At 38.5% G+C, this 20,677-nt stretch overlaps 1 protein-coding gene and 1 non-coding gene across 2 annotated transcripts; one reads left to right on the plus strand and one right to left on the minus strand.

The window, feature by feature from the left end:
* Positions 1-11,489: 11,489 nt before the first annotated feature.
* Positions 11,490-11,596, minus strand: LOC133316913 (small nucleolar RNA R71). The gene has a single exon (XR_009752263.1). It is a non-coding gene; the product is annotated as a small nucleolar RNA R71 (small nucleolar RNA).
* A 952-nt stretch (positions 11,597-12,548) lies between these two features.
* Positions 12,549-16,000, plus strand: LOC133316911 (uncharacterized). Its single transcript, XM_061518711.1, has 3 exons — positions 12,549-13,908; positions 14,370-15,277; positions 15,431-16,000. The coding sequence occupies exons 1-3, from the start codon at positions 12,549-12,551 to the stop codon at positions 15,998-16,000; spliced, it is 2,838 nt and encodes a 945-aa protein (XP_061374695.1).
* The last annotated feature ends 4,677 nt before the right edge of the window (positions 16,001-20,677 follow it).

The raw sequence follows: 20,677 nt of genomic DNA on the forward strand, positions 1-20,677 counted from the left end.
AGGAGCTAGCAGAGGAGGTCATGGTTGCGGCCCATAAAGGTCAGTATGCTATTCACCCAGGTGCTACAAAAATGTATCAAGATCTGAAAGTTAAGTTATGGTGGCCTAGGATAAAAAAGGATGTTGTTGAGTTTGTAACAAAGTTCTTAGTATGTCAGAAAGTCGAGATAGAACATCAGAAACCTGTTGGTTTACTTCAGCCACTAGATATACCAGAGTGGAAATGGAAGAGCATCTCTATAGATTTTGTTGTTGGTTTGCCTCGGACTCAGGCTAGTTACAATTCAATTTGGGTTATCGTGGGCAGACTTACGAAGTCTGCACACTTTCTGCCAATGCGAGTAGATTTCTCTATAGAGAGATTAGCAAAATTATACGTGAATGAGATTGTAAGGCTCCACGAGATTCCGGTTAGTATTGTAAGTGATCGAGACCCGAAATTTACTTCACATTTTTTGGGAGCCTGGCAGCAGGCTTTTGGTACTCAGCTCAGGTTGAGCACTGCGTATTACCCATAGACTGATGGTCAGACTGAGAGGACTATACAGACACTTGAGGATATGTTGAGAGCTTGCATACTGGAACAGGGGAATGCTTGGGACAGATACTTTTCATTGGTGGAATTCTCGTATAATAACAGTTTTCACTCCAGTCTGGGCATGGCACCGTATGAGGCATTGTATGGACCGAGATGTCGTACTCCTACTTGTTGGACTGAGGTAGGTGACAAAGAGAGATTTGGTCCGAATTTTGTGCAGGAGCCTACAGTACAGATTGAAATGATCAAAGAAAAACTTAAACAGGCACAGAATCGGCAGAAGAGTTATTATGATAATAGACACAGACTGCTAAAATTTGAAGAAGGTGACCATGTATTTGTACGGTTATCTCCGGTCACGGGTGTTGGCCGTGCATTGGGCGTAAGGAAGTTGAGTCCTCGGTTCATTGGGCCATATCAGATTATGAAAAGAGTGGGATTAGTGGCCTATTAGCTTGCCTTACCTCTATAGCTGTCGAATCTACACGATGTTTTCCATGTATCTCAGCTGTGGTGTTATGTACCGGATGAATCACATGTGCCTTACCTCTATCAGCTTGCCTTACCTCTGAAGACTCTTGTAGGTCCTATTGACATACTTGACCGCAGTGAAAAGACAAATATTCCAATATTAAAGATTCAATGGGAAGGACGTACACCTGAGGAGGATACTTGGGAACGAGAAGATGAGATTCTCTGGCAGTATCTTGAGTTAGCAGACATGTATGATTTAATTTTGCGGACAAAATTTATAAAAGGAGGGGTGAATATAACACCTCATATTTCTTAAACATATATTTATATATTAAATGTGGAATAAAGGGTAGGATTAGTGAAAATCCTAAAATTAGGGTTAAAATACAAATGAAGGGTAAAATGGTAAATTGTCAAACACGTAACACTAGGAAAGTAAAATTGAGTAGGAGGTCTCAAATGGGAAAACTGACCCTGGAAATGGACTCATATCGAAAAATTGAGTGGTTTGGCAAGTTTCAAGAAATTTGGTGAATAGTGTTTTTACCGGGTAAAAATACCACGGTACTGTTGCATCGTAAAGCGTGTCGAATGAATTTTGAGCTCTAGGTTCGAATATAAGTTATTAATGGTACATAGGACTAGGAAACATGATTTCTGGTGAAAATTAATGGAAATTAGAGTGTTTGGGGAAGCATGCCCACAGCGCGTATAACAACTTAAAACTGTGAGTTCTCTGAACGACCGAAAAACTCCTAATTCATCTGATCACGGGAAATTAAAGGACAATGGTTAATGTTAAAAATTAGAGTTTCTAAATAGTTTAGGAAATTATGGACATTTAGTGGAATAGGCGAGAGATTTGAATTAATTTGAATCGCGTGAGGTGGCGGTGGGACCCCCCTCCCCCACTTAAGTGACCTTTAAAAACATGGCATTGTATCACTATTCATCATCTTTTTCTCCTTTCTCTTTCGTCAAAACTGTGCCCCCCTCCATGGACAACTTGTGTTCAAAACTTCAATCTCTCCGAACTTACTCAAATCTCACTCAAGTCCAACAAAGTTTGTCACCAAAGTTGTAGTAAATCACCATCCAAATGTTAGTATATGGATGTCCTAGAGACAATCTTTTAATTAGATTAGGACATATGTGGACCTTTGTATTGTCGCAAATAAATAAAAGCACTATTTATCCTGTTTCATATTTTGTCTCAATATTACTGTTAATATTTTATATGAGTAACTGGATAAACCCCTTGGAATAAAATAGGTATATCTTGAGTATCTGTGATGAGATCACGATCATAAGGATTCAAGGATACTGGATATTTATTCCTAATTTTATGTTCCTAGTCTAGAGACACTGAGAATGGGGATCAGTGATCTCGAGTAAGACTAGCACGACTTATCTACTTGTATTCGGATGCAAGGTAAAAACCTCATGAGCTACAGATATGGAGATGTCTTAGCTAAAGTCGTGGGTGGATCTATAAGGGTATAGCTCGCACTGAACAGACCCACAAAAGAGACTCTATGAGGAAATCTCACAGAGAGTATCATTAGAGTAGTCTCTTTATATTTGGGTATGTCTTTCCTTAGACCAGAAGTTATTACCTAGACTGTGTTCTAGAAGGCATGCTTTGACTGTATACCTCGTCTGCCTGAAACATGGAGACTCATAGATATACTGTTGGGCTTGTCCTGAAAGAGCACAGGGCTAGCGTGATAAGCTGAAGGAATTCGTCAAATCTCTGTGAGAGATTAGGTTATCTGTAAATTGGAGAAATCGGGATGACATTTACAAGGACTCGGGAATCTATGCATAGTAAAAGAGATCATGAGATGATCTGCCTTTAGAGTCAGTAAATTGAAGATTCCCTATTTCGAATAAAGCTTACCCTAAACCGCAAGGGTTGATACGCTTCCTTACCCTAGGTTTTATGGGAAGGTAACCGAGACGAAAAGAAATACATATGGCAACCAAATATGTGTAATAGGATGATCAAGTCATTAATCTAACTAGGTTGGGGCAACAAAGCATTGCTAGTGCTCTGTGTTTTCATTAAATGGGTTGTGGGCTTGTTGGGCCCGAGCCCATTTATGTCAGTGGCTATGTTGGACCTAATGGGTCACACACTAACACCTTAATGTCATGATGATATAGCATTAAAGGTATTGGGCCTAATAATGGTTGTTAGCCCAAGATGAAGTTTGGAAGCCCACCTAAGAGGGAGAGAGCGCATGGTATTGTTAATAGGGGCGCATGAATTGGTGGTCATATGATGACCATTGGTTCAGAATTTTGACTAGATAAAAACCTAGTCTTATGAGGATTCAAAGGGGAGGTTGTTGGGGTTTTTGAATTGCAACAACTCCACCTTTGTGTCACTCACTTGTGTGTCACTTTCATTATAAGTAAAGTAAAAATTCTAATTTGATACACTAATTCTCTCCCTCTCTTGTGCGCCTAGTTGGCGAGTTCCGCCTTAAGGTTTTTCAAAAGAACCTAGCCAATTCTTCTATATACCATTCCCACTCTTGTGAAGTTTTCATGCTGGAGACTTCACTCTTCTAAACACATATACCTAGCCTCCTTCTTCACCTATTGAGCGCATAGCAAGCCTCTCTGTGGTGGTCAATTGGTGGCTTTCAAGAAAGCATTCTTGCATCTTGACGTGGGTGGTGTGGATCAACGTTAGAGGGTTTGAACCCTTCAAACCTAACATTGATCGTCTTGGAGTTCTGAACTCACAAACAAAGGTAAAATCACATGCCATAAAGTATGATTCTTGATTGCATGTGTAATTCTGCATATGAAAAATTGTTTTTCCCTCTCACATGCTACGGCCTTCAAGGCCATTTTACTTTCACCAAACACATCCCACTTATTGGTTTCCCTTGAAATTCACTCATTTGGGAGAAAAATCCCCCTCTTGTTCGCGGCCATTGATGAGTTTGTGGAGTTCTTGAGTTGTTTGTTCAAGCTTTTGTATCACTTGGAAGAGTCTTAGGCCAAGCTCGTGGGTAAGTTTCCACACCTTTGATTGGTTGAATTGATGGATCCAAATTCATGAACCCTGGAGCTATTTTTCTTGATTGGTGTAGTTAGAGAACTCAAATTGAAATTGTGTATTAGATGAAAGTGGCTTAGAATAATGTTTTAGAGTGATAGAAACTATAGAAATTATTAAGGATTGGATTGTTAACTTAGGCAAAATTTGATGTGGAAATTCAACACTTTGTGAATTGGCATGATTATGAAATTGTGTAATTGAGTTGTGGGGTGTTTATATGAGTTAATAATAGGATTGTATGATGTGTGAAAGTGTTAAATTGGATTGAATACCCCTAGGTTGGTGGGCTTGAACATTTTGGCCTATTGAAGGCATGTGTGGTTTGATGATGTAAAAATTATATAATTGATGTTGTGTGGTTGTGAATGGTGTTTCAATGAGTTGTATGTTGGTGTGGTGAAGTGGAATTGGAAGCAAAAATATTGGTGATGTGTGTGAGTATGATTTGGCCATTTAGAGGAAAATTAGGAAGGATGGAGCTAGGTTGATATTAAAATGAATTAAGGATTTGAATTAGTGTTGTGATAAGCTTGTGAAGGCATAGGAACCTTGAAATAAAATTTAGAAAATGATTTGGTAATTTTGGCCATATTGGCCGAACCTATGCATTGTGGGGGGAATGTTTTTTGTGCTTGTAACCTTGTCTAATTGCACCTTGTATTGATGATCTTTGTGTAATCATTGTAGGTTGTCTCCCACGGACGAAAATTCGGAGCTTTGAGCTTGGTGGGCTGCCTTTGGTCCTTGACCAAAGGGATTGTGGTAAGTCGTCTTGAATATATACATGAATATTTGATAAGCATGTATATGTCTTGGTTGATTGTAATTGTAATGGAAATGGCCTATGTGTAGGCATTTCTTGTGAACCAAGCTCGGTGGTACTGTGATTTGGAGCTACCAAGTGAAGGAGATTAATCAGGTAATCCCTTGGTATTGGGGTTTAGTCCCTGTGTGTGCTCCACCATGCCCCATGAGGGTAGTGGTGGGAGGTGTATGTTGGTAATATAGTAGTATAACATGTTCATGTATTATTGTATGTTTAGTGGTACATAGGATGTACCATGTCTCTGGCCAGTAGACTATTGTCTTCGAGCGTTGCAGACTTCTATTGGATAGGTCTCCATGACGGTGTTCCAGTTGACCTGAGATCATGGTGTGTCATCCGTTGAGGAGCACATAAGGAAAGTCTCGGGTGTATATGGATGGAGGGTACCTTAGTTGATGTTCTGGGAACACTTCCTTGGATTGGAACCCGTAGGCTATATGTCGAGGCCAATAGGCCTGATGTTGCGTGGTATTGGCATCGACCATTCCATCTTCATTGTATTTTATTCCCTATGCTTCCCTACTTCACTAAATCCCTTGCTTTATCCTGTTTTGAATGTTGTAGTAGTAATCTCCAGAACCTCTGGGTTACTGAGATATATCCGTATATCTCACCCCGTTTTGGGGACTTTATTTCAGGTAGTGGCAGTGGTACCAGAGCGACGGACAAGAGGCCCGTAGGATGAGTATGCTATATGACATGAACAATGTATATGAGCTAGGATTATTCATTTTGTCCTATTTGTTCATGTCACCTTTTTTGTCTAAGTTTAGTCATCATTCTCATGATTTATTGTGAAGGATTATTGTAATTGTTGTAAAGAAGCATTATAATTGTAATATTTAGACCTTGTGTAATATTGAAGTATGCTATAAGATGAAAGGGAAATAGGCCTATTCTAGGATATGATTTATGTTTTAGGTCAAAAGAATGCATGCAAAGGAATTAATTTGATTGAAATGGTTTAAGATTTGATAATGTAATTGATTAGTTGTAAAGTAAGGTATTTGATGTAAATTGTGAAGGGTTGTAAGAGCACCAAGGCATTGCTGGTCCTTGAGTGCCACACATGTTTATTAGGTACCATTGGAGGATAGAAAACACACTTTTAAAAGTGGAATATGTTGGGAAAATATAGGAGACTCTCGCGAAATTTCTATAAAATGGCAGATTTTGAGTGAACTTTGGGAGAGCATATCTTCCTCCACAAAAGTCCAATAGGGATGTGTCATACACCATTTGTAAAGCTTGAGATGTCAACTACCTTGTGTCAAAATCTGAGAACCATAGGGTAGCATGATTCCCTGTAGAAGTCATCAACCACTGACTGCCCAAAATTCCCTGCACTTGGGGGCTGTCACTGGCTATTTTTGGAAATATTATTCCCGCCTGAATTCTTGGTCAAATTAGGTGTATGATATTTCAAATTAAAGCTTGAGGTGTCTAGTTTACTATATAAAAGTTTTAGAGTAATTGGTAGAGTTGCTTGTCTGGAATCTTGCAAAGAGTGAGGGTTGTTTGGAGCCCTGTTTAAGGTTGGCTGGCAGATTTGCTTGTCCAACTTCAAACGGTGATATCCGGTGCAAATGATAACTTTTTGGAGCTTGTGATATCTTGTTGGAAAGATAATAAAGTCTAGAATAACATACTAAAAGATGAGAGATTCACGACATGCGAATTTTCTGCAATAATTAAAATACTGAACCATGTTCGGATAGATAAAAACCGTAAAAGTGAGAATTATGCTAAGTGGGTTTATGGAAACCCCTTAGTGACTTGAGAGAAGTGTTACAAGATAATTAGGCATTTGTTTTAATTATTCTGCAATTAGTTTTCAGTTACGGTCACAACTTTTATTTATTACGCTTTATTATTGTTTTAAATGCTCGCGTAATAAAAAGGAAAAAATTTACTCGCACTTTTATAAATGAATTGTTGTGATTGTAACTGCGCTTAATATCATAATCAATATTAACAATATCGGTGTACAACGAGTTGTTACATTTGGAGTTTCCTTGGACAAAACAGAAGTCCTTAGTGTTTAACTCTTGAGAATTGTAGCAAAAGTTTCACGAAAGGACCATCCATACCATATCATAAGATGTAACATAAGTATTATGAATAGTTAAGAACAGAAACGGTAGGAACTTACCATGAACACAACCTTTGGAACATTCATGTGGTCAATTCCTAAGAAACGAAGTAGAAGTTTCTTGGAAGTTCCAATAGTTATGATGTATGTCTATTTATGCTCAGATATTATGTATGCACTATCAGTGAGCTATAGGGTGGAGTGATACTCCAAGAACCCTTAATTAATTGAAATTTATATCTTACCCAATGTTTTGGGGAATACATTTCAGGTACCACCTGTAACACCCCGTTCGAGAACTGGTTTGTTATCACCATATATTATATTAAGCACAGTTGCAATCATTGTATTCAATTAATTTACAAATAAATTTTTCCTTTTTGTTTTACATTCTTTGTCATAAACTTGTCTTAATAAAACATAATCAATATACATGATAGCAACCTTTAATTATTGCAGAAATACAATATGCTTGATTAATATCTTACACCCAGTAGCTCCCATAAGCCTACAAATTGATAAAATTCTTGAATTAAAAACTAATGATGCTCGCTTGAGCGAACAAAAGCCAGCGAGGAAACCTGCCCCTCGCGAGGTTGCTCGCTTGAGCAAGGATGGCAGCAAGTGATTTAATTTCAGACCCGAGAGCACTACCAACATCAATGGTTGCTCGCTGGACTGCTCTCTTAAAGTCAGCGATCATACACTGACTCATTAAAATGGTTCCTGTAAGAACCCGCATCATTAAATTGGAATTTTAGTAAATTAATAATTATAATTTAGGGCTTTAGGAAAATTATTCCATAATTGAAATAGGATAATTAGAATAAAATAATAGTTGTTGAATTAAATCACTTTTAGAGGGAAAATGTAAATACAGATGTTTGCGGTAAAAATGCGTATCGGCGAAATTATTCGAAAACTTAAAGAATAACTTAACAATTATTATATTATGCTATTAGAGAGTTAAAATGACAACAAAAATATCTAAGTTATGTGTGGAGAGAATTAAGGAGTGAGTTAAGTGGATGATTAGTCGTTAGGGTAATGGGACCCACTTAAATGACTAACACACACTCTCCTCTCTTTGTTTTTGAATTCTCTCATTTCAAAATCCTAGATGACACCTCTCTAACACTCTCATGGCTTCCCTTCCTCATTCTCCATGAAAGCTCATGACTTTCACCATGAGACCATGCCAAAGCTTTACATTTCTCTACCTCTCTTTTAATCTATTGCTTTAAACACTTGAAAGCTTGTGACTTGAAGGAGAAAAACCTATTCTTGAAGACTTCTAGTTGTTGTCTTGGGGACTTGGAGTGTGTTCATTTCATTTTGAGGGGTTGGAGCATCACTACACCTTGTTGTAAGGCTCTCTAGGAAGAAAGAATCAACCTTTACCAAGGGATTTTCATACACTTGGCCTGACAAAAGTTCGGTGTGGACTACAAGCCTTGAAGACACTTTCGTTTTCTATTTTTGAAGCCTTGGATATATGTTTCAACATTTCCTCTTGAGTTTCTACGAAAAAGATTGAGTCTTGGATATGTAAAATGAGAAAACATGATAACCTAAGTGACTACTAGCCTAAACACGTGTAAATATGGTTGCTTAGGTGTCTATTGCTGATAAAAATGGAGTCTTTGAGTCCATATCCAGATATCCATATCTGGATATCTTCGCGTGGAATGCAGTTCTGCACTTCTATAGCGAAATATCCAGATATGGATATCTGGATATGGACTCAAGCAATATCTGGATATAGATATCCGGATATGTCCTCGACAAATATCTGGATATTTAATTGTTTTTGCATTTTTTGCAGAATAACCCGAACAGAACCCTTTGGAATGACGTAGGACCCTTAACCGAACATTAATGACCTATGTAAAACGAGTTTAAGTCATAACCTAAGAGATTAAATGCTTAGGACTTTGGAAAAAGCCTTAAGTGTGGTAATTGGGGATGAGATAGAGTCTCTCCATATATTTTAGACTAAAACATGTATATTAATTGAATGTATACTCTGGAAACAAATTGTGACAATATTGGATACTAATAAACCCATGGTTTACCATGGTTTTAGGCCTTATTATACTTGAAATATATTATGAATTGCATGGAAATTAGGGTTTTATACCGTAAAGTCACGATAATTGAATATCTTGCTAACATGTTGTCATAATTCTTATTTCAAGGGATTTTTTACATCCATTATGGCTCTTTGGAACCAAAAGAATACAACAAGAGGAGTTGAAGCCTTAAAGAAGCAAGATTTCAAGCATGTGTAAGCTGGAAGATGACGTTTTGGAGTCCAAGATAATCATTAAAACGCTATAAATGAAGAAAACAACAACAAATCACTGGAGTAGAGCGTTTTGGCGGCCAAACAGAGCGCCAAAACGCTCTAGAAGCAACAAGTTACCCTTCAAAGAGGGCGTTTTGGCGCCCAATAGCACCCTAAAACGCCCAGAGGCAGACAGCAATGCATTGGGAGGATGTTTTGGCGCACAAATAGCACGCGAAAACGTCCATGTACGAACTCATCAGCCCAAGATTCAACTAAGATTTGCCAATGAATACAAATCGCGATATCTGGGATTAAAGCGGAAACATATCAATCTTAATTTAGTAATTGATAGAGATCCAGGGGAAGATTTGATGAAAGATCATAACGAAGATTCGAAGCACAAATCTATCAACCAATCTGCAAGATCTTAATTGCAAAAAGGAAACAATTATAGAATCGATTGCAAATCTGATAAAAATTCGTTGGAAGATTCAATGAAGGATATAACTTCAATGATTATAAATAAGGGGCTGAGGGTCAGACCAGAATACAAATTCACCAATTCAGAGAATTACACAGAGACCTGAAGGAGGAATCCTGTTGCGAAGCGCTGGAACACTAAGGAGCCAAGTCAACATCACACCAATGGAGGCTTAGGGTTCCCTTTTCTTTATTATTGTTTTTTAATTCAGTATGCTAGGCTAGTCTTTTATGTAGTTGGGGGTATATGGAACCCAATTGAATCGTTTATGTTTATGAATTAAGTTGTTCTTGAATTCTTTTCTTTTTATAATTGAATAAATTTATCTGTCTTTAATGCTTTCTATGAGTTTGCTCCTTATAGAATGATTTTTCAGAATTGTATGACAATAGGGATGTTGGTGCATGAACCCTGAGTTGATAAATTTATCATAATCCTCGTGATCTAGGGATAGACATAGGGTAATTGTGCAATCTTTAAATTCTTGATCTTAATGCATGTTTTCTTGGAAAATAATCGGCGAACTAGAGTTCTTTCAAGATCACATAGATTTAGTAACAAGGAATTGAGCCCTGATTAACTTAGATAAAATTGATTGGCATTATATTAAGAAAAGGTTCTTGACTGTTTAATTCATAACATAACGAGGATATTGGGGGAAGTCGAAAGCCTAACTATGCTTGTTTTTAATTCTTTAATCAATCATCATCTTTTTCAATTGTCTTTTTAATTCTGAATTTTCTTTAATTGAATGCTATTAATTGTTTTTAATTTTAAATTCTTCAGTTACAAATTCTCTCAAATCCAATTCTTGATTGTCCAACTAAAACGCGATTAGAGAACTAGTGCTTGAAAATTCGATCCTCGTGAGAACGACCTCGTACTCCGGTACACTTTATTACTTTATGACCGGTGCACTTGTCGAGTCGCAACAATTTTTTGGCGCCATTGCCGGGGATTGGATCCTTCAACATTAGAAGTAACTAATTACCTTTTAGATTGGACGTTTTAATTTTTTGCACTTTGAACATTCTTCAAAAATATTTTCTGCATTAAAATTCTGCATCAATTTTCTGCATATTTTAATTTTTTGCATTCTTTGTTTATTTTTATTTTTCTGTTTTCTGTTTTGCATTTTCTATTTTTTCTACACATCTTTTCAATCTTAGTTTATGCGAGGAACTCTTAACCCGCGAATCTTGCAGTTTGATCCTGAGATAGAAAAGACAGAAAGGAAGCTTAGGAAGGACGCAAAAGCGAAGAAAGCGAAGGAAGCAAAAGAAACCTCAAGTTCAACGGAACCAAAAGAGGAGACAATGGCTGACAATAACGCAATTCAAAACCCTCCAAGGACGTTGGGAGATTACATGACTCCAGCCCGAGTTCCACAAACGACGAGCATTGTTAGACCAACCGTGGATGCTAACAAGTTCGAACTTAAGCCAGCACTGCTGCAATTGATCAAAAAAGATCAGTTCGCTGGAGGAAGCACGGAGGATCCCTATATTCATCTTGATAACTTCTTGCTTTACTGTGATACTTTAAAGATGAACGGAGTCTCACGTGACGCCATCTTGCTCAGACTATTTCCATGCTCACTAAAGGATGACGCAAGAGCTTGACTGCAGTCACTGCCCGAGGGAAGCATCACCAACTAGAACGACTTAGCAATGAAATTCTTGGCCAGATTCTTCTCAGCTTCTAAGATGGCAAGGCTCAAATCAGAGATCACTGCTTTTGAACAAAAAGAAAATGAATATTTGTATGAGGCATGGGAAAGGTTTAAAGGACTACTCCGAAAGTGTCCTCAACATGGCATTGAAGCATATGAGAAAGCAAGAATCTTCTTCCAAGGGATGACACCAAGCACAAGAACATTGGTGAATGTTGCAGCAAGAGGATCGTTGAAAACAAAAACTCCAGAGGAAACATTGGAATTGTTGGAATCTTTAGCTTCTCAGGAGTATGACAATGCTCCAGTCACACAAAGAAGAGCAGGAATCATGAAGCTAGACGGCTATGATGCAATCTTGGCTCAAAATGAACAAATACTGCAAATTAATAAGAAACAACAAGTACAAGTAGATGCTCTTACAAATCAATTTAATCTTTCTCAAGTTTCTTCTGTTAGAAATTCTCAAGTTAAATGTGGTATTTGTGCATATGCTCATGCAACTGAAGAGTACGACTACATAAGAACAACTGAAAAGCCGCCAGCGGATCAACGGTATCTGGTACGATCAAAAGAACTAGAACAATCTAGGGAGGAACCAATATGGAAATAACTATAATCAAGGGTGGAAAAATCCTAATCATCACCCTGAGATTGATTACAAATCAACCCATCAGCTGAATCCTCCTCTACCACTGCAACAACAACCCCCACCACAAGGAAACACTTCAGAGTGGGAGAAAGCTTTTGCGCAGCTGTCCAAGACCACATCAGTCTACATTCAGAATGTAGATGCCTTCAGAGATGAAACTAGAGCTTCATTCCGAAATCAAGAAGCTTCTATCCGGAATTTGGAAACTCAGATTGGCCAGCTGTCAAAATAATTTACTGAAAGAACTCATGGCACCTTCTCGAGTAATACAGACACGAACCCAAATGCATAATGTAATTCAATTGTTACCAGAAGTGGGATCGTGATCCAACCTGTGATAAAACCGCAAGTTGAAAAGAAGAAAGAAGCTGAACCTGAAGCCGAAAAAGAAAAAGAAGAAGATGCAGGAGAAGCTGAAAAGAGCAGTCGAGAGAAGAAGTTGTTCAAATGGAAGAAAAAAAAGCTTTGGACAGGCAACCAAAGCCAGCAGACCTGTCTCCCTATGCACGAGTTCCGTACCCTCAGCGGTTGAAACAAGAGATCCAGAAACAACAATACACCAAATTTCTGGATATCTTCAAGAAGCTGCAAGTCAATATTCCATTCGCAGAAGCCCTGGAAAGCATGTCGAACTATGTGAAATTCATGAAAGACCTTCTATCAAAGAAGCGCAAGCTGAAGGAGCGCGAAACAGTGGCTCTAACTGAAGAATGTAGTGCAATCATCCAAAAGAAACTTCCTCCCAAGCTGAAAGATCCGGGCAGCTTCAGAAACTTGATGCCACTGTCCATGTGCAGAGCTCTGGGAATCAAAGAGCTAAAGCCGACTACGGTTTCTCTTCAGTTAGCTGACAGATCGATCAAACGACCAGATGGGGTAATTGAGGATGTTTTGGTTAAAATTGACAAATTTATCTTCCCTGCAGATTTTGTAATTCCGAATATGGAAGAAGATGTTGAGATTCTCCTACTACTTGGGAGGCCATTCTTAACCACCGCAAGAGCAATGATCGATGTGGAGCAAGGAAAACTGATGCTGAGGATGAACGAAGAGACAGTCACCATTGAGATCTTTGAGTCAATGAAGCACCCGTCAGACGAAGGAGATTGCTTCATGGTTGACATAATACAAGAAGCAGTTGATGACACGATAAAAGAGGAGAGTTCCCCACTCGAGTTAGAGCAAATCAACGAAGAAGCTGAACTTGAAGAAAAAGAACCAGTGGTGGAAGAACTTGAAAGAAAGAAAGATGACATCCCTCTTGGAGCACCGAAGGTAGAGCTTAAGAAGTTACCTCCAAATCTGAAGTATATTTTCCTTGGTAACAACAACTCTTATCAAGTCATCATCAATGTTGAGCTGTCAACCATAGAAGAAGAAAAACTTCTCAAGGTGCTGAAGAAACACAAAGCTACCATAGGATGGTCCTTCTCCGACCTAAAAGGTATAAATCCTTCCTTTTGTACTCATAAAATTCTAATGAAAGATGATATTAAACCTGTAAGGCAGCCGCAAAGGAGACTCAATCCAACCATGAAAGAGGTGGTAAGGAAAGAGGTAGTTAAACTATTAGATGCAGGAATGATCTATCATATATCTGATAGCGCATGGGTAAGTCCAGTACAAATTGTACCCAAGAAAGGTGGAGTCACCGTGGTAAGAAACGAGAACAACAAGTTGATTCCAACAAGGGCAGTCACCGGGTGGAGGATGTGTGTTGACTATAGAAGACTTAATGCAGCCACTCGGAAGGACCACTTCCCAATTCCCTTCTTGGACCAAATGTTGGAGAGACTAGCTGGCCATGGTTTCTACTGCTTCCTGGATGGATACTCGGGATACAACCAAATAGCAGTAGCTCCATAAGATCAAGAGAAGACAACATTTACATGCCCTTACGGAGTCTTCGCTTACCGGAGGATGCCCTTCGGCCTGTGCAACGCTCCGGCAACTTTTCAAAGGTGTATGCTTTCTATTTTTTCTGATATGATTGAGAAATCTATTGAGATCTTCATAGACGATTTTTCTGTTTTTGGCCCCTCTTTTGACATTTGCTTAGAAAATTTATCTTGTGTTTTACAAAGATGTCAAGAGAGTAATCTTGTTTCAAATTGGGAAAAATTCCACTTCATGGTAAAAAATGGCATTATTTTAGGACATAAAGTGTCCAAAGATGGTATAGAAGTTGATAGAGCTAAGAATCTGTTATCGAGAAACTTCCCCATCCCTCTATTGTCAAAGGTATTCAAAGTTTTCTCGGTCATGCAGGTTTTTACAGGCGCTTTATCAAGGACTTTTCCAAGATAGCAAAACCACTATGCAAGCTGCTGGTCAAGGATGAGGAATTCAACTTCACAGATGAATGTTTGTTAGCATTTAATATTTTAAAAGATCGCTTGACCACAGCACCCATAATCACTACACCAGATTTCACTTTACCTTTTGAATTAATGTGTGATGCCAGTGATTATGCCATAGGAGCTGTCTTGGGACAAAGAAAGAATAAATTGTTGCATGTGATTTATTATGCTAGTAAAATTCTTAATGATGCACAAATGAATTATGCTACCACTGAAAAAGAATTACTAGCAGTAGTCTATGCATTTGATAAATTTAGACCGCATTTGCTGGGGTCTAAAGTAATTGTTTATACTGATCATGTTGCCTTAAAGTATTTATTGAATAAGCAGGATGCAAAGCCACGCTTGCTCAGATGGATGCTTCTCCTTCAAGAATTTGAAGTAGAGATCAAAGATAAGAAAGGAGTGGAGAACTTGGTGGCTAATCACCTCTCCAGGATTCAAGAAAAAGATCTTCAAGACGGACCTGAGCTGAAGATCGGAGAAGAATTCCCTGATGAGCAAATTCTGGCTATCAATGTTATTTTAGATCTGCAACTGGAGGAAGTGAAGAGCACAAGTACACCTCCATGGTTTGCGGATTTCGCAAACTTTAAAGCAGCAGGAGAAATACCAGTAGACTTCACATGGAAACAAAGAAAGAAGTTTCTACATGATGTCAAGAAATACCTATGGGATGAGCCCTTCCTTTTCTACAGTTGTGCTGATGGAGTAATAAGGCGATGCATTCCAGAAGAAGAGATGAAGGACATCCTGTGGCACTGTCATGGTTCCAACAACAATGGACATTTCACGGGAGAAAGAATAGTCGCAAAGGTACTGATGAGTGGCTTTTATTGACCAACCCTCTACAAGGATGCAAGGAAGTTCGTTGAATCATGTGATAGATGTCAGACAACGGGGAATATTTCCAGAAGACATGAAATGCCCCTTAATAACATATTAGAGGTTGAAATCCTCGATGTGTAGGGAATAGACTTCATGGGACCTTTTCCTCCTTCCTATGGCAACAAATACATCTTCGTTGCAGTGGATTATGTCTCCAAGTGGGTAGAAGTTGTTGCTCTTCCTACTGATGATGCTCGAGTAGTCATCGCATTCCTAAAAAGAAATATATTTGTCCGATATGGAGTACCGCGAGCGATTATAAGTGACAGAGGGACTCACTTTGACAACAGGCAAGTGGAATACGTGTTGGCTAAATGCGGAGTGAAACACAAGATTGCCACACCATATCATCCACAAACAAATGGTCAAGTGGAGATATCCAACCGAGAGCTGAAGCGTATATTGGAGAAGACGGTTGGAAGTTCCAGAAAGGACTGGTCCAAGAATCTTGATGATGCACTGTGGGCATACCGGACTGCATTCAAGACTCCAATTGGAATGTCCCCTTTCCAATTACTGTTCGGAAAAGCTTGTCACTTACCAGTGGAGTTGGAACACAAAGCACTGTGCGCAATTAAGTACCTGAACTTCGACTCCAAGACCGTAGCTGAAAAGAGACTACTTCAACTGGATGAGCTTGATGAATTCTGACTCTCTACATACGAGAGTGCGAGTCTTTACAAAGAAAAGACGAAGAAGTGACACGACAATAAGATCCTACCTCGAGACTTCAAGGTGGGGAATCAGGTATTACTCTTCAACTCTCGCCTCCATCTTTTTCCCGGGAAATTAAAGTCCAGATGGTCGGGACCGTTCATTGGGAAGAACATGAAATCATATGAATCAGTGGAGATCAGTCCACTGGATTCTGACAAGAGCTTCATAGTTAATGGTCAACGGCTGAAACTATACATGGGAAGAGAAATAGACAGGGAAACAACCATTGTTGCCCTTGTACAGGTAACTTGAACCAGGTACGGTAGGCTTGTGACGTTAAACAAGTGTTGATGGGTAGGCAAACCCATAAGTTACTGTTTTATTTTAAATTTTATTTTATTTTGGTTTCAAGAAAAGAAAACAAAAATAGGTGGATGGATGAGACTAATGGTAGATATCCCCATCGAAGGAGACACGATCCCCTTGAGTCTCATCATAGATGCAAATTACATTTCCACCTATGTAGGAGGACCAGCTGTTGATGGGGAGGACGACACAGCACCACCGCAGGAGACTCGCGGCAGACCGAGACGCACACCAGGACCATCTGGTCCAGCTGAGAGAGAGCCAGTTCTGACTACTGAGAGTCGACTGGATGATCTCAAGACACAGATGAAATTTCTCAGGCAGTGGCTCAGGTACATGCAGCGGAAGGAGCAGGACTACCAGACATACATGATGGCATATCATTGCCCAGCTCGACCTGATGGACCTCCCCCTTTCCAGCCAGAGCCATATGACAGATCGGATGAGGAGGGTGCTTTTGATGCAGCCAGGATGAGCACCTCCACAGCCCAGGCCACGACTTCACATGCTACAGAGGAGCCCGATGAGGATGTTGATACTGATGTCGGACATCATGAGGAGGCTGGCAAGGACACTGAGATGATCCCTGCCATTGTTTGAGACGCTGGGGAGGATGACATGGACGAATGAGATTTATTAGCTCACTGCTACCACCCCATCCCTATATTTCCCTTTTTAGTTTCTGTTATTCTGTTATTTGAGACCAGTATTTTGCTAGGTTAACCCTGTGATATGATTTTATACTTTCGCTCTTATGACTGATTCATTTAGATTGTTTGATGCTGTTTCAGAATGAGCGACTAGTATTCTTAGCTTCCACGTGATTTCTTTTTAGATTTAAATCTGTTGCTGAGGACAGCAACATTTAAATCTGGGAATGGGGAATGCGCATTCCATCTAAGCACAACAGATTGAGCCGGAGGAACTTCATGAGTATATGCAGAATACCCGGCTGAGACAGGGAACTATCTCAAATCTCCTTTTCCTTAATTTTAATTTTTAATTTTGTTGTTTTCATGTTTTTAATTGAACTTTTGAATTGTTTTTGTTTGAAAACCCCAAGCCACTGTTTTGTGAAAATTATGAGTATTTTTAAAAGTTTTCTCAGTGTTTTTAATTGGAAAAATGGCGGGAATTTTGAATTAGTAATTGATTCAGAGCATGATGATGCACTCATAAATTTTTTCATAATGAGCATCATTGCAATAAGTGACATGGTTCATCTAATTTTATCTTTAGTAGTGAAGTTGTTTTGAGAAAAAGAACAGGATAATTACTGTGCATTCATAGCCGTGAGGTTTTGAGCCTATACATAAATTTTTTATTGAAGTGTGCATTCCACTGTTGAGATACTCTAGAACTTGCTTTGTTTCTTGATTGAAATGGTCTGTGATATATTTTGTAGAAATGATAGAGGCATGTTCTTTCTTTAACTAGATGGCCAAATAGCTAACCTGTGCTGATATTCCTTAGTTGAGCCCCGTTGAGCCTAGACTTGTTATTCGTGGAAACCCTTGAATGTTAATAGCCACTTCCCCAAATAAATCCTCACCTTAATTGAAGGTTAATTTTCAAATATAAAGTAAGGAGTGGATGTAAGTTGTGGTTACACAAGTGTTCAACGAATGGAAGTACAGATGAAAAGGGCAAAGCCCAAGGAAGAAAAGTTGGTTAGAACAAAGAAGAGTAAGCAAATTGCTCAAAGAAAAGAAAGGAAAAGAAGTGAAAAAAGAAATAGAATGTTCTTGGAAAGAAAACGACAAAAGAGAGAAGTTCAAATGAAAAAGAAGAAAGAACTGGAAAGAAGAAGAAAAATGCTACAACTGAAAGAAATGAATTACTCTTATTCCTTTTCTTCTAAATCTGAATTTTAATCTTGAGCTTTTGTTCCAAAAAAATTTCCCTTCCTTTAACCAGGCCACATTACAACCCTGCTGAAGACCTCTTGATCTGCTTGATTTATTATAAGAACTGTGGAGAGCGAGAATATAAGCAAGCCTATGATAGTGTTGATTCAGTGGAGAATGAGTGAAACACCAACCCTTTAAACAGTTGAGTGCGAGTGAATTGAAATCCTAGTGAGGGAGTGTCTCGGAATTTTCCTTGTTCTTGATCTTAAGAAACTTCTTTGAAAATTTTAACTGATGAATTATGAATCTTGTTGCTTGATGCCTCATCTTTTTTTAAGTCTGAATGCTCTGTGATCATGTCTCTGATTAATTCCTGCCCATGAACTCCATGCAATTGAAGTTCCTGATTAATTTCCAATAAGTTTATTCTAGTTGATTGCTGAGGACAGCAATATTCAAATCTGGGAATGGTTGATAAACCCTTGGTTTACCATGGTTTTAGGCCTTATTATACTTGAAATATATCATGAATTGCATGAAAATTAGGGTTTTATACCGTAAAGTCACAATAATTGAATATCTTGCTAACATGTTGTCATAATTCTTATTTCAAGGGATTTTTGACATCCATTATGGCTCTTTGGAACCAAAAGAATACAACAAGAAGAAAACAATGCACTGGAGTAGAGTGTTTTGGCGGCCAAATAGAGCGCCAAAACGCTCCAGAAACAACAAGTTACCCTTCGAAGAGGGCGTTTTGGCGCCCAATAGCACGCTAAAACGCCCAGAGGCAGACAACAATGCACTGGGAGGACATTTTGGCACACAAATAGCACGCGAAAATGTACATGTACGAACTCATCAGCCCAAGATTCAACTAAGATTTGCCAATGAATACAGATCGCGATATCTGGGATTAAAGCGGAAACATATCAATCTTAATTTAGTCATTGATAGAGATCCAGGGGAAGATTTGATGAAAGATCATAACGAAGATTCGAAGCACAAATCTTTCAACCAATATGCAAGATCTTAATTGCAAAAAGGAAACAATTATAGAATCGATTGCAAATCTGATAAAGATTCGTTGGAAGATTCAATGAAGGATATAACTTCAATGATTATAAATAAGGAGCTGGGGGTCAGACCAGAACACCAATTCAGAGAATTACACAGAGACCTGAAGGAGGAATCCTGTTTCGGAGCGCTGGAACACTGAGGAGCCAAGTCAACGTCATACAAATGGAGGCTTGGGGTTTCCTTTTCTTTATTATTATTTTTCAATTCAGTATGCTAGGCTAGTCTTTTATGTAGTTAGGGGTAGATGGAACCCAATTGAATCGTTTATGTTTACGGATTAAGTTGTTCTTGAATTCTTTTCTTTTTATAATTGAATAAATTTATCTGTCTTTAATGCTTTCTATGGTTTGCTCTTTATAGAATGATTTTGGGGAATTGTATGACAATAGGAATGTTGGTGCATGAACCCTGAGTTGATAAATTTATCATAATCCTTGTGATCTAGGGATAGACATGGTAATTGTGCAACCTTTAAATTCTTGATCTTAATGCATGTTTTCTTAGGGAATAATCGGGGAACTAGAGTTCTTTCAAGATCACATAGATTTAGGGTAATAAGAAATTGAGCCCTAATTAACTTAGATAGAATTGATTGGCATTATATTAAGAAAAGGTTCTTGACTGTTTAATTCATAACATAACGAGGATATTGGGGGAAGTCGAAACCCTAACTACACTTGTTTTTAATTCTTTAATCAATCATCATCTTTTTCAATTGTCTTTTTAATTCTGAATTCTCTTTAATTGAATGCTATTAATTATTTTTAATTTTAAATTCTTCAGTTACAAATTCTCTCAAATCCAATTTTTGATTGTCCAACTAAAACACGATTAGCGAACTAGTGCTTGAAAATCCGATACTCGTGGAAACGATCTCGTACTCCGGTACACTTTATTACTTTACGACTGGTGCACTTGCCGAGTCGCAACAGATACCATGTTGGTGATCTATTGAACACCAAGATTTGATTGGAGGGCTATTCAGTGACAGGTAAGCTTTCGATTCTCAGGGTTAATCCCTTGTTTGTTCTACCAAACTCCAAGGAAGGATGGTTCTTTAATGTGGTATGTTGTTACATGGATATGTTAATGACACACTTTATATATATATGTGATGGTGTGTGATCTACACAAGATGGAAATTCCAGAGTGTGGTAGGTGTCCACACACGATGGGAATTTTAGAGTGAGGAGTTTTTTCACACAAGATGGTAATCCCTGAGTGGGGTATATCCTATGAAGCACCGACACTTCAAAAACTCGGATGTGTCGTGTCCGACACTTCCCGACACTCTCGGACACTCCCAGACACTCCAACACGCGTTATAGAAATTCAAAAAAAGGTTCAAAGGTTACGTTGCGTTGAGTTTTGAGTT

The sequence above is a fragment of the Gastrolobium bilobum genome, unplaced genomic scaffold (assembly GCF_033153095.1).
Source record: "Gastrolobium bilobum isolate Gb01-03AN ecotype WA unplaced genomic scaffold, APGP_CSIRO_Gbil_v1 utg72710, whole genome shotgun sequence".
Lineage (NCBI taxonomy): Eukaryota > Viridiplantae > Streptophyta > Magnoliopsida > Fabales > Fabaceae > Gastrolobium > Gastrolobium bilobum.

What these genes read in the sequence shown, in the direction of transcription:
- LOC133316911 (XM_061518711.1), top strand. Translation starts at nt 12,549, where the DNA reads ATGGAAGAAAAAAAAGCTTTGGACAGGCAACCAAAGCCAGCAGACCTG. An exon ending in GGAGAGACTAGCTGGCCATG is followed by an intron (nt 13,909 to 14,369) that starts GTTTCTACTGCT and finishes TCGGTCATGCAG; the next exon opens with GTTTTTACAGGCGCTTTATC. An exon ending in GAGAAAGAATAGTCGCAAAG is followed by an intron (nt 15,278 to 15,430) that starts GTACTGATGAGT and finishes CTCGATGTGTAG; the next exon opens with GGAATAGACTTCATGGGACC.